Genomic DNA, 13,404 nt, shown 5'->3' with positions numbered 1-13,404 from the left:
TTAAACAACAGGCCTAGCTGCGGTCAGTATTTCTGTTACACCTCTGTCCACAGGCCACCTCCCTCCGGGCTTTCGGTTGGGGTCTTCCCCGACCTCTGCGCCTTCCTCTAACTCCCTCGATCCTATCTGCGTGACTTACTACAGCATCCACCTCCACGTGGGACTCGGCTGCCTCGTGTGCAAGTTCCGCCTCGATAGCTGCGTGGTCACCCCCGGCCCCTTAGCCCTTTAACTCACTCGGCTGGGCTCCCGGCTCCCCCTGCAACTCGCCGACCCCAGCTTTTTGCACGTGTTCCCTCTGCGGGAACACTCTCCTCGGAGCGCGTCATGACGCTCACTCACGCTCACCGCCTTCTCATCTCGGCATCACAAATACGGGCCTACCAGAGCTGCCCTCCCTCATCCCTGTGGTGGCCGGGCTCCCGGTGGCCCCATCTCCTGTCACCCAGGCCTTGGTGTGACCCTCTTTCCTCAGTGATTTCAAACCAATGGAGTTGCAGATTCAAAACCCAAAATCAAATGTCACAGATGTCCCCATTAAAAGATAGATGAATAAACACATATACTATGTGTACATACATACATGGATACAAATAGACATACATTTTATCTCCTATTTAGGATTTTAGAGGACATTGGCTTTTTATCGAGTATAGGGCGCTAACAGAAAGACTGACTGCGCTTTGGGGTAACGGGGTGGCAGGAGCAGGCCAGGGCTCCAAGTGCACGAATGTTTTTACACTGAAAAAATTCACATAGTGGGCAAGAGCAACAGTGTATCCCAGCGCCAAGAACAGCCCTGTGACTTGGGCACCGTGCCCCTCACCCTATAGGAGCCACGGCGTCCTCACCTTGCAGTGGACACGGTACACGTGCCTCCCTCCTCGTGACCAGACAACGCGCAGGACACTCTCCACCCAGCGCCTCGCGAACCAGGAGCACGTAGGAAAAACTCCTTTTGTTTTGCGTTTTACTATTGGTACCACTCCGCGTTTCTGCGGGCGGCTTACTACTTGAGACAGTCTGAAAGGCACAGCTCCCTCTCCTCTGACGCCAAACGCCCTGAGGCAGTTTCCACGAAGCCCCGAGGCCCACGCGGCGGAGGAGAGGCCGCCGCCTCCCCGCCTTTTGCTGAGCCACGCTCACAATCACACCGCAAAAGCCAAGAAAACATTATCGGCCCGCGGGCCCCCCAGGAAGCCACAGCAGCAGGAAGTGGGGCTGCTCAGACCCTGACTTGGAAACTCAGAAAATAGCCTTCAGACTCTCAAGCCGCTGTTTCCCAGAATACGCGTGGCCGCGGAAGGCGGTCCCCGGTCACAGCCGCGCCCCGGACGCACCTGTCTCAGGCGCGAGCACCGTTGCCCCGCGGAGAGGACGGCGAGGCAGAAGGTGCGTAGAAAGGCCGCCCCTCACCCCGCAAAAATAAAGCAACTGAACTCAGAAAGCGGAGGCTTGGTGGCAATGACCACCCAGCGTGTACAGGCCAAGCTCCGTAATGTCTGGCTTACGGCGACCCTGCTTTAAAAGAGGGCGGGACAGACCCAAAAGCACAGAGTGACCCTCACAACCGATGCTGGGATCCCGTGGTGGGACATTCCCCTGCTTTCAGTAAGAAACAAAGAAAAATACAATTTTCTTTAAAAGTCTTTGTTTTGAGTGTTAAAAGTTACATTCAGGAGGGATCTAGGTGCCACCGTTCTCCTGCGCAGGTGACAACGGGACTGGAAAGAGGGGCCCTGGAGGGGCCGCCCTGGCTCCCACCAGCCCCCTGCCCGTCTGACTCGCCTGCCACAGGACAGGCACCCCATAGGGTCCCTCAAAAACGAATGATGATAAAAGTAACGAGTACCCAGTTTATGGATTTTTAAAAAAATAATATCGTCTACGCTTTCACAATGTGCAAAAGACGTTTTCATTTATACGCCCAATGGATCCTCCCGGGGGGAACAGTGTGCCTGTGACTTATCCAGTCTCCCGGAACAGTGGCACTTAACTCCCTCCTCAGACCTGGCGCTCTTCCCGTGACGCAGGGACATCCAATGTGGTTGTCACGCTGCATGTGGGGGGGTGGCTCCTGGCGTCTAGTGAGTGGAGTCCAATGATGCCCCCAACATCCCTCGACATCCTGCAATACCCAGGACAGGCCCCCCCTGCTGCCTCCCCCGGCCCCTGTCCCCAGAAACAATGATCTGGCCCCAAATGTCCACAGCGCCAATGCTGAGCCACTCGGATCCCAGCAGTGAACAGTCTCGGGAGCACCATCAGGTCGGCTCGGCGACTGCGGTGGTTTTAAACCTGTCTGGGAATTCTTGACAGTCTGCCGGGCTCGAGGCAGAGGGAGCCTCCTCCCCGGGACCCAGCGGGACCTGTTAAGGGCTTTGACAATGAATAGATGCAGATGTGGGATTTCTGAGTCCAGGTTAGAAAGGCCACGCAGGAGGCACCCCAGGATGGGGCCACGTGAAGAGGGAGCCCTTTGACCCTTTGACATCCCACACAAGGGACCTCGAGTCAGACCTGCCCAGGTGAGCTGCTCTTATAGTCCTGCTTCCCAAACCGTGAGTGAGAATGAGCGATGGCTGTCGTCTGAAGCCACTGATTTTAGGGTGACTGGTTACATGGCCACAGCTAACCGGAACAATCTCCAAACCCCGTTACTTGGAGCCAAGCCTCTGGCAAAGAGAATATCTTCTCTCCCCCAAAGGGTTCTAACCAGGGAAATAAGGACATTTAACTAGAGGTCAGCTGCTCCTCAAGCGAAACGGACTGTGACCAGCCTGTGGGGACAGGGGGCAAGGGGAAGTTTGCCAGAGAGGTGTTTAGAAGAAATCCCGAAGGGCACCCTGCCAGGTTGGCATCCTGGGCTTTCGTCAGCTCAAACGCTGGTTTTTATAAAAACGAGGCACTTGCTGGATGATCGCTTGAGGTTTCTTCTGGGCCTAAATTCCAAAACCTCCCAATCCGCACATGGTTTCAAAAGGCAGCATTTTTAAATGGTGACAAAAAATGTACCGCGATGAACAGAAAGAATGACAATGAAATTAAATATGAAGCAGCACTTCACATCCATCAAACTACAAACAGTGCCTTCAACTCCAACGATGGCGAACTGAAGCCCCCGCGTTCCCCACGAGCACGCTGTGGGATACACGCAGCAGGAGCTGAGAGTACGCCTGGCCTTGACCCGAAACCACCCAAAAGGGAAGAGAGGAAACAGCTTCCTGTGCAGCGAACTCACAGCCGCCTTCCTTACAGCAGGGGACAGGCCCACAGGAAGCAACCTCACGTCCAGCACGGACACAATAGCTGGCCGCCGGGCCGGGCCGGGCCGGGTGGGGCGGTGGGGACGCCTTAAAGTTACCCACGAGAAGGCCACGTGGGGAGACCTGCACAGCAGACACCAAGGAAACCCAGCAAAGCGCTTACCTGCACGTGAACGGTGAGTCCACCTATGAAAAATTACATTTACACGTATAAATAGGAAATCCATAGAGGTCACACACAGGGTCCCGGTTTCCAGGGCTGAGCTCTCCTTTCCTTCCCCCTGGGAAGGGTTAATAAGCGCACGCCAGCCATGCCCATCGCTCTGGAATATTTACTCCGTGCGCCGGCACTGGGAGCACGGTTTGAACGGTCACACGGTCCAGGGGGCTCAGTGCCCGTATTCCAACAAGCGTCCAAGGAGCCACGCGGACGAAGGCGCTGGGGGCTGGCACAGCGTGGAACAGGGTCGCCCCGCCGAGCTGCCCAGACGGAGCCCGCGTCCGTGGTACCCACGGCGATGAGAGCCACCACGCGGATTCGGGCAAAGGCCACCTTCAAACGACCGGGGAATGACAGCCGCCCGTGGCTAAGGCGTCCGCGGGCGCAGCAGCTTGGCTGGTGCTTTCCAAACACAATGAAATAATGTCCCGCACGGACCACACGGCGTCCGTCCCCCTTTCTCTCTGGGGCTCTGTTTCAACATTAGCCTCGTTTTTACACAGAAAGCCGCCCAGGGATCGGGAGTGATGCTCGACTTCTGCGTGAAAACTGTCTTTAGTCACCAATGACACAGGAATTGTCACCGCAGTTTCTGTGAATGGTCGGGCAATGGAACGAGCATCTCTCTCAAAGGAAGCAAAATATATTTGAAAAGTGTTAACAGCCCCAATTTCTATGGACCTGAAAGTAGCAAACTATGCAGGGTCGAGTTCGTACTGGTTAGGAAATGCCATTTACTCCTACAGGAGCCAGCAAGCACAGACTGGATAAAACGCTTCAGTATAAGCTGATTACAACTTCAACCAAACTAGGAGTAGACATTAATTTGTTTTCTGATTTATATGATTAATGAAAATGTTTTAAAAACACTTCAGAACACCACAGAGTGACATAAAATAAAAGGCTTTGCTATTTTACTAAGAGAATCTCTGAAAGCCCACAGTAATTCTCCTTGCTACAGGGGCTATGATTTCTAAAGAGATGATTTTGAGGATCTTGATTATCTGGGTAGAAATAAGAAACTAAAAGCTGAACTGGAAAAACATAAATCTACAGCTCCAGGAGAGCTGTGTGCTTTAGGAAAATGTGATTAAAGCAGAGATATTAACTGTACTGCCAACACTGGAATATGCTATAGACACACACCCTACAGAACTGGAATGTGTTATAGATGCACAGCCTACAGAACTGGAATATGTTAGAGACACACACCCTACAGAACTGGAATATGTTATAGATGCACAGCCTACAGAACTGGAATATGTTAGAGACACACACCCTACAGAACTGGAATATGTTATAGATGCACAGCCTACAGAACTGGAATATGTTAGAGACACACACCCTACAGAACTGGAATATGTTATAGATGCACAGCCTACAGAACTGGAATATGTTATAGATAAACAGCCTACAGAACTGGAATATGTTATAGATAAACAGCCTACAGAACTGGAATATGTTAGAGACACACACCCTACAGAACTGGAATATGTTATAGATAAACAGCCTACAGAACTGGAATATGTTATAGATAAACAGCCTACAGAACTGGAATATGTTATAGATAAACAGCCTACAGAACTGGAATATGTTATAAATCCATAGCCTACAGAACTGGAATATGTTAGAGACACACACCCTACAGAACTGGAATATGTTATAGATGCACAGCCTATAGAACTGGAATATGTTATAGATAAACAGCCTACGGACTGGAATATGTTAGAGACACACACCCTACAGAACTGGAATATGTTATAGATGCACAGCCTACAGAACTGGAATATGTTATAGATAAACAGCCTACAGAACTGGAATATGTTATAGATAAACAGCCTACAGAACTGGAATATGTTATAAATCCATAGCCTACAGAACTGGAATATGTTAGAGACACACACCCTACAGAACTGGAATATGTTATAGATGCACAGCCTATAGAACTGGAATATGTTATAGATAAACAGCCTACGGACTGGAATAATTTACAGATACACAGCCTAAAAACAGCACTGAGCTTATTAAGCACAGCCACTTCAGGGTGGTAAGCATGTACTGAAACAAAAATGTTTACAGCGGCTTCCTCATCAACTTAGCAGCCACACGGGAGAGTGGGAGGCGCATGGCCTCTTAGCTCTGCGGTCCCCTCCCCCTGTATCCCCCAGGGCTCTGCGGTCCCCTCCCCCTGTATCCCCCAGGGCTCTGCTGTCCCCTCCCCCTGCATCCCCCAGGGCTCTGCGGTCCCCTCCTCCCCCAGGAAGCCTTCTCCGGATGCTTCCTTCTTCAACGCGTCACAGTGATTGTCCCCATCCTCTGAATCCACATTTAGTTTTGGACCACTCATTCCGCAATTAATCATGTGCGGCCCTGTGACATCTATTATGTTATAGGAACTTCCGTCGCACCCCGATGTTATAAACACAGGCAATAAAACAAAGTACAAAAACATCATAACTACGTTTTAAATTAGATGCAAGTTCTTCAAGACCCCAAGAGAGACGATGGCTGTAAATTTCACAAATTCTGAAACTCAGACACTATCAAGGACCATTTCTTTCTGTCTCTGCAGGAGGGCAGCGTATGCCCCTCGTCCCCTCGTCCTGGCATCCTGGTGGCAAGAGGACTAGCTGTCCCGAGCTCACATCTGGACCTGACAACATGGTCCTTAACCAGCGCCGCTCTCAGGAACGAAGCTTCTTCCCCCAAGTCCCTGAGCAGATCTCCCTCCACATCTCATGGGCCAAAACTGCATTACATGCCCACGTCCAAATCAGGCCCCGGCGGGAGGCACAGGGCCACCAGGACCGGCTCAAGCCAGTCACCGTCACTGTCCCGACCTCCCGGCTGAACAGAGGAGGGGCTTCACCCAGGGACTGGACTTCTGTCAGAGAGGAGGCTGGCGGTTCCGAGACTGGGCAGGAACCTTCAGGGCTGCGACAATGTCCCTGCCCCACATGTGGACTTGTTTTCCAGGGGACTGGAACCTCTCTGACCATGTTTCACGTTTCTACGGTTCCACACTGGGCCTAGCACGTTGCCCGAGACAGAGCAGTTACCGCACAGACATCTGACCAAAGCCGGGTCCCGTGGGATTCGCTGCAGGCAGGTCACCTGCGCACCCGTGGGCCACATGCAGGAGGCACTTTCAAAGGCTCCCACAACTCGCGTCACCTCGGGATTGGTGGTGTCAAGATCCTTCTCTCTGAGCCCTTCTTCTGAGCATTTTTCAGGTAAATCATTAGTCACCATAACAAATGAAATAGACAAACCAGCACAAACCCAGGTCTTTGCTTCCTGCTCTTTGACGCTGAATCTTTCAGCAACACCTCGAGCAGGGCCGACGGTCCAGGCGACAGCTTGTGACTTTAGTGGGCATATTTACATGATGTCAGGATGATGCTTTTGCTCCCCAATATTTTCCCTATTTTTTTCCTGAAGGTCTTTGTTTGTGACACACTGAATGACTGTGTGTCTTTATTTTGCGGAATGTCTAAAATTCCATCAGAGAGCTCATTTCTTTACAGTGGCAGACTTCGCCCTCTAATATGCCCAAGGCCGTCAGCCCAGGGAGACAGGAGCCGTCATCACCAGCTCTGCGGGGAATTCACTCAACCTGCGGCATTCACTGCCGAGCGGTGTTGAAACCTACCTGTCTCGGTGGCCACCTCACTACAAGGTGATGCAGGCAACACTGGAATTTTAATTTGTTGGGAGAGAGGAGGCGCGGTGCTAATATTTCAGCAGCTACTTCCAACCTGGCTGAACATCAGACACATGTGAGTAATTGTTTTCAAATACTAAATCCTGAGCTCCAGTCCATTCATGTAAATCACACAGAGGCTCGGGAACCAGTGCAAGGCAGCAAAGCTTAGAGGAGGCTGGGAGTGGCAGCTGGGGAGCCACGGGGGAGGGGAGTTACTTTATCAGAGGGTGGCCTGGGGTTTGGGGTGGGTCCCAGGAATGAGAGATTGCCTCAAACTTCCATTTTTGTTATAAAAGAACAACTTCCCTACTTTATTTTTTATTGATTTTAGAGAAAGAAGAAGGGTGAGGGAGAGAGAGAAACATGTAAGCAAAAGACGGACATTCATCGGCTGCCTCCTGCATGACCCGGCCGGGGAATCAAGCCCACAGCCCCCCGTGTGCCCTGACCAGGAATCGAACCACCAACCTTTCGGTGCACAGGATGGCGCTCAGCCAACTAAGCCACACCAGCCAGGGCTCCTACTTTATAATTTTGCTTGGGGCTCCCTCTTCTAACACAGGACAATGGTGAGTCACAAAGGAATGAGAGAAGAGTGGAAAAAGCACAAGGCACCCAACGCAAAAAGAACAATCTGGAAAATGTGCTGACACTACATGCCCGACGGTCAGGGGCATTCGGAACACAGGAGGTAGATGTAGGCATATGGCTTCCGGGGCGTGCACTGTGTGTGCATCCGTGTGGTGTGAGTGCCTGTGTGTGTGAGCAGGACGGGTGTGGCAGAGGAAAGGCTGGGCACACACCAGGCTTTTCCCACCTGCCAAGAAATCTGGACTTTACCCTACGCGAGACGGGGAGCCGCCAAGCGTCTGAAGCCGGGGCGGGGTGGGGGTGGGGATCAGATACAGGTCCACGTTTAGAAAGACCATGAGGTGACCATGAGGAGACCGGACTGCAGAAATAAAAGACAAAAACAGGAAAACAGTGTAAAAACGACAGTAGTTCAGACACAAAGAAACCCAGGGCTGGACGGCAGCACAGGCTGCATGAGTTGGGGAGAAAGGGCAGAACTTGGGGGCTGGGGGTCCGTGGAGAGGCTGAGAACAGGGAGAGGGTCCTGGTTTAGGGCCTGCGTGGGAAGCTGCCACCAAACGGCAGCAGACAACAGAAGGGCCGGTTCCCGAGGACAGGGGCTGGCTTCGGTCGAGGACGCGTGCAGTTGGACGTGGTCATGCAGCATGTAGGTGGGGCCACTGCTAGGAAGTCAGGGGGAGGCCTGGCCCGGATGCCCCCTCGAGCGCAACTGCGCGGGAACGGGGCTGCGCGAACACCAGCCAGGGCCCAGCCAGGGCCCGGCGAGCCCAGGAGCCCCGGGAGGCTGGGAAGGAGCAGCCGGGAGGGAGAGAAAAGCAGGCAGGACGCGGCCGGGCGGAGGGAGCTTCAGGAGGAAGGAGCCGCCAAGTCACACAGGGAAAGGGCCGGCTGATTACGAGAGAAATGGCCATACTCACAGCCGGGGGAAATGAGGGAGCGGATTTGAAAATATATTAAAGAGGGGAAGGCTGTGGCTGCCAGATAGTGAGAAGAAACCTGGAACTGGGGGGGAGGCCACCCCTGCTTGGCCTAGTGATGCACCAGTGTCACGTCCTGCATTTAAAAATGACATTTCCCTGGCCTCTCCGGACCTATCAGTTATTATGGACTATCTAGGCCTCTTACGGTCTTTCTTTCCTTCTCTGTTCTTTTCTGTTAATCTTCACCTGAGGGTATTTTTTCATAGCTTTTCCAGAGAGAGTGGAAGGGAGGGAGGGAAGGAGATGGGAGAGAGAGAGAGAGGGAGGGAGAGAAAGACACACATCAATGTGAGACATCAACTGGTTGCCTCCCACACCCGCTCCAACCAGGGGTGGGGAGTGAACCGAAACCCAGGTACCTGCACTGGACCCTGAGACCCTTCGCTGCAAAGGCCAACACTCTAACCACTGAGCCACACTGGCCAGGGCTGGCCCTGTTTCTCCATCCTCAAACCTGCTGACCACCATCTCAATTACAATCACTTAAACAAAGGAATGGCCAATGAAAGGCGGTAAACATGGGACTAAACCGTGAGCACTGCTTTTTCTTAAATGCCCACAAGAAGGTTTGGAAAGAGAATTTGAATCTAAGTGCTCCAACGAGATCGGAGGGTGTCTGTGTCTACAGGGGTTGGCATGCACGCTGGGGGGAATGCAAGATGTATAAACACATACACACATATACCTTTAACATTTTAGTTTTGGGATGTATTTATATTACACAATCATACATGTGTATAACTTATAAACAACTATGTGTGTATAGTAATGATGAATCCTGGACGGTGTTACATAGCTGGGGTAATGCCATAGGACATTTCAGCTGTCCCTGACCTAGAGGTGTCAATGATTCACCTTCATCTTGGGTACTCATGGTACCCCAAGAGGATGCTGCCTCCCTAGGAACCGCGACTGATAATCACACATGGCAAAGCTCCTTGTGATCCTCCCTGTAAGCCGCCTCTGCCTGTCTGCCTGCACTGAGCTGTCCCCAGCCTCCTGAACTAACTCCAGCTTAAAGTCGGTGCCCGGCTGCGTGCCTCGCAGCAACGCATTCCACTCAGTAACGCTCACTGCTCCTTAACGGACAAGCCCCGACACCTCGAGGTAAAAAAATGTTATGTTTCCATAGCTTCTGTTAATAGTGGGTAATTAGGAGAGATGAAAAGCTTGGAATTAAATGTCTATTAGCTCTGGGGAAGGTTGTGGTGTTCCAGGGCCTGATTTCCCATGTGAATCAGGCTTTATCTGAAACCCCTAGATGAGGGTGGGAGGCCCCTCGGAACACTGGGGGGGTAGGGGGGCAGGAGGGGGTATCTGTGAGCACCAGACACAGCTTGGACAGGAAATCCAATGATCTGTTCCTGCTGGTGGTGGGGATGGTGGGGATGGTGGTGGGGGTGGGAAATGGTGGGGATGGTGGGGATGGTGGGAAATGGTGGGGATGGTAGGGATGGGGGAGATAGTGGGAAATGATGGGCATGGTGGTGGTGGTGGGGATGGTGGGGATGATGGTGGTGGTGGGGATGGTGGGGATGATGGTGGTGGTGGGGATGGTGGGGATGATGGTGGTGGTGGGCATGGTGGGGATGGTGGGGATGATGGGCATGGTGGGGCGGATGGTGGGGGGTGGGAAATGATGGGCATGGTGGGGGTGGTGGGGATGATGGGCATAGTGGGGGGGATGGTGGGGGGTGGGAAATGATGGGCATGGTGGGGATGGTGGGGGTGGTGGGGATGATGGGTGTGGTGGGGATGGTGGGCATGGTGGGCATGGTGGGGGGGATGGTGGGCATGGTGGGCATGGTGGAGGGATGGTGGGGATGGTGGGGATGGTGGGCATGGTGGGGGGGATGGTGGGGGGGATGGTGGGCATGGTGGGGGGGATGGTGGGCATGGTGGGGGGGATGGTGGGCATGGTGGGGGGTGGTGGTGGGGATGGTGGGCATGGTGGGGGGGTGGGAAATGATGGGCATGGTGGGGATGATGGGCGTGGTGGGGATGGTGGGCGTGGTGGGGATGGTGGGCATGGTGGGGATGGTGGGCATGGTGGGGGGGATGGTGGGCATGGTGGGCATGGTGGGCATGGTGGGGGGGATGGTGGGCATGGTGGGCATGGTGGGCATGGTGGGGGGGATGGTGGGCATGGTGGGACTGTTTCTCTGTCTCTCCCACCTGGAGAGAATCCTGGTCTGCGGGTTAGGTTCCTGCGCATAAAGAACAGTGGGCGGCTGAGGCCTCAGGGGAGGCAGCTGAAATACTCATCCTCTTTGTGACACACCTGAGAAGCAGAGACCCTATTTTTGTCCTGATGGCTGAACACACCACAAAATGCAAACATGACCCTCCCCCGCCCCCAGGAAAGGGAAGTTCAGTGAGTGTCGTGGGCTCTGCAGATCTGAGGGAGATGCGGGGGCGCGGTGGCCAGCACCCCCGCCTCACTGCCCCGCTTGGGACCAGAGGAGTCAGGCGGGGCCCCCTTCCCCACTTGGGACCAGAGGAGTCAGGCGGGCCCCCCTTCCCCACTTGGGGCCAGAGGAGTCAGGCGGGGCCCCCTTCCCCACTTGGGACCAGAGGAGTCAGGCGGGGCCCCCTTCCCCACTTGGGACCAGAGGAGTCAGGCGGGGCCCCCTTCCCCACTTGGGACCAGAGGAGTCAGGCGGGGCCCCCTTCCCCACTTGGGACCAGAGGAGTCAGGCGGGGCCCCCTTCCCCAGTTGGGGCCAGAGGAGTCAGGCGGGGCCCCCTTCCCCACTTGGGGCCAGAGGAGTCAGGCGGGCCCCCCTTCCCCACTTGGGGCCAGAGGAGTCAGGCGGGCCCCCCTTCCCCACTTGGGGCCAGAGGAGTCAGGCGGGCCCCCCTTCCCCACTTGGGGCCAGAGGAGTCAGGCGGGCCCCCTTCCCCAGTTGGGACCAGAGGAGTCAGGCGGGGCCCCCTTCCCCACTTGGGGCCAGAGGAGTCAGGCGGGGCCCCCTTCCCCACTTGGGGCCAGAGGAGTCAGGCGGGCCCCCCTTCCCCACTTGGGGCCAGAGGAGTCAGGCGGGCCCCCTTCCCCAGTTGGGACCAGAGGAGTCAGGCGGGCCCCCTTCCCCAGTTGGGACCAGAGGAGTCAGGCGGGGCCCCCTTCCCCACTTGGGGCCAGAGGAGTCAGGCGGGGCCCCCTTCCCCACTTGGGGCCAGAGGAGTCAGGCGGGCCCCCCTTCCCCACTTGGGGCCAGAGGAGTCAGGCGGGTCCCCCCCCTCGCTGCCCCGCAGCTGGAGCGGCCGCCCCGTCAGTTCTCTCATCGCGGCGCCAAGATCAAGAAAGTGGAAAGAACTTTTCCTGGCCCGAGTTTACATTCGCGGAACAATGAGAGGAAGGCAGGAGGGAAGGAAGAATCCCCTCGGCCAAGCGCTCGAGGGGCCTCGGTTCTGCTGCGCCCCCCACGGCGAGAAAGGAACGCGCGCCGCTGGAGGAAACGGGCCTCGGCACAGCCGCGCGTGGAGACGTCGGCGCCGGGGCCCCGGGGCCCGCAGGGCCACCAGCGTGGGCGAGGGCGGCTCCCGCACCCACGGAGCCCTGGCCGGGCGGGCGCGGCACCCGGCACCTGCCCGAGCCGGGCTGCCGGACTCGCCCTCCCGGGCACCCAAGGGCGGCCACTGTGCGTGCAGGCGCGCTGGACTTTGAAGGGTGCTCAACAGACGGCGAGCCCCGGCTTCGTGGGGCACCGGGAGGGAGCCTGGTCCCTGCAGGTCGGGACCGTCCCTCCCCGGCCGCAGTCCCGGCCCGGGCGGCCTCGCCTACCTGGGAGGAGCAGCAGCGCCGGCCGCCCGCGCGCGGTCCCCGCGCGTCCCCGCCGCATCCCGCGCCTGCCCGGCTGCAGCTGCTCGCAGGCTGTGGGGACCGAGGACCCCGGCACTCGCAGAGGCGTCCCGAGGGCTGGTCTCCCGCCTGCGCGACAGCCGGGAAAAGTCTCGGGGCCGCTCCCGGGGCGCCAAGGCCCGCCCCGCGCGCCCGCCCCTCGGCCTCGGACGCGCCCGCCCCGCCCCGCGCGCCCGCCGCCGCACCTGGGCCCCCGCCCCCGGAAACCGCACCTCCGCTCGGCCTCCAGGTCGCAGCCCCGGGGCCCGGAAGCCGTGGGGGTGCTGGCGGCGCGGCGCCCACCTTTCCCGCGGGGACCCGACGGCCCGCACCTCCGACGGGCGCACCCGCCGGCCGCCGCCCCGCCCCTCGCAGCCCGGCGCCGCCCGCGGGAGCCCCGGCCCCTCTGCAGCCCTCGGCCGCTCCTGGCGGGGTGGGGGCCCGGGCCGGAGCCCCGAGTCCCGCTCGCTGGGGCTGCGCCCGGCGGGGGGCCCCGCCTTCCCCGAGCGGGCGGAGAAACCGGCTAAATTAGGCGCAGGGACCGGGTTAGAAACGCGCCCGGCGGGGAGGAAGCCTGCGCCCGGGCGGGGCTGTGCTGGCGACCCAGGCGGGCGCTGAGTGTGTGTGAGTGTGTGTGAGTGTGAGAGAGTGTGTGTGTGAGTGTGTGTGTGAGTGTGAGAGAGTGTGTGAGTGTGAGAGAGTGTGTGAGTGTGAGAGAGTGTGTGAGTGTGAGAGTGTGAGAGTGTGTGAGAGAGTGTGTGTGTGAGTGTGAGTGTGTGTGTGTGAGTGTGAGAGTGT

General features: G+C 56.7%; 1 protein-coding gene across 1 annotated transcript in view; it reads right to left on the bottom strand.

The window, feature by feature from the left end:
* The window catches only part of ITGA2 (integrin subunit alpha 2), a 74,460-nt gene extending 61,564 nt beyond the window's left edge, over positions 1 to 12,896 (bottom strand). Inside the window, exons 1-2 of the mRNA XM_081131110.1 lie at positions 12,840 to 12,896; positions 12,550 to 12,696 (exon numbers count right to left, since the gene is read on the bottom strand). Of these exons, the coding sequence (XP_080987236.1) occupies positions 12,550 to 12,607 (58 nt within the window). The 5' untranslated portion in view covers positions 12,608 to 12,696; positions 12,840 to 12,896. The remainder of the gene's footprint in view (positions 1 to 12,549; positions 12,697 to 12,839) is intronic.
* Positions 12,897 to 13,404: the final 508 nt, after the last annotated feature.

Source organism: Miniopterus schreibersii, assembly GCF_964146895.1.
Source record: "Miniopterus schreibersii genome assembly, chromosome: 3".
NCBI classification, from domain to species: domain Eukaryota; kingdom Metazoa; phylum Chordata; class Mammalia; order Chiroptera; family Miniopteridae; genus Miniopterus; species Miniopterus schreibersii.
This window is presented reverse-complemented; position numbering and strand designations above follow the sequence as displayed.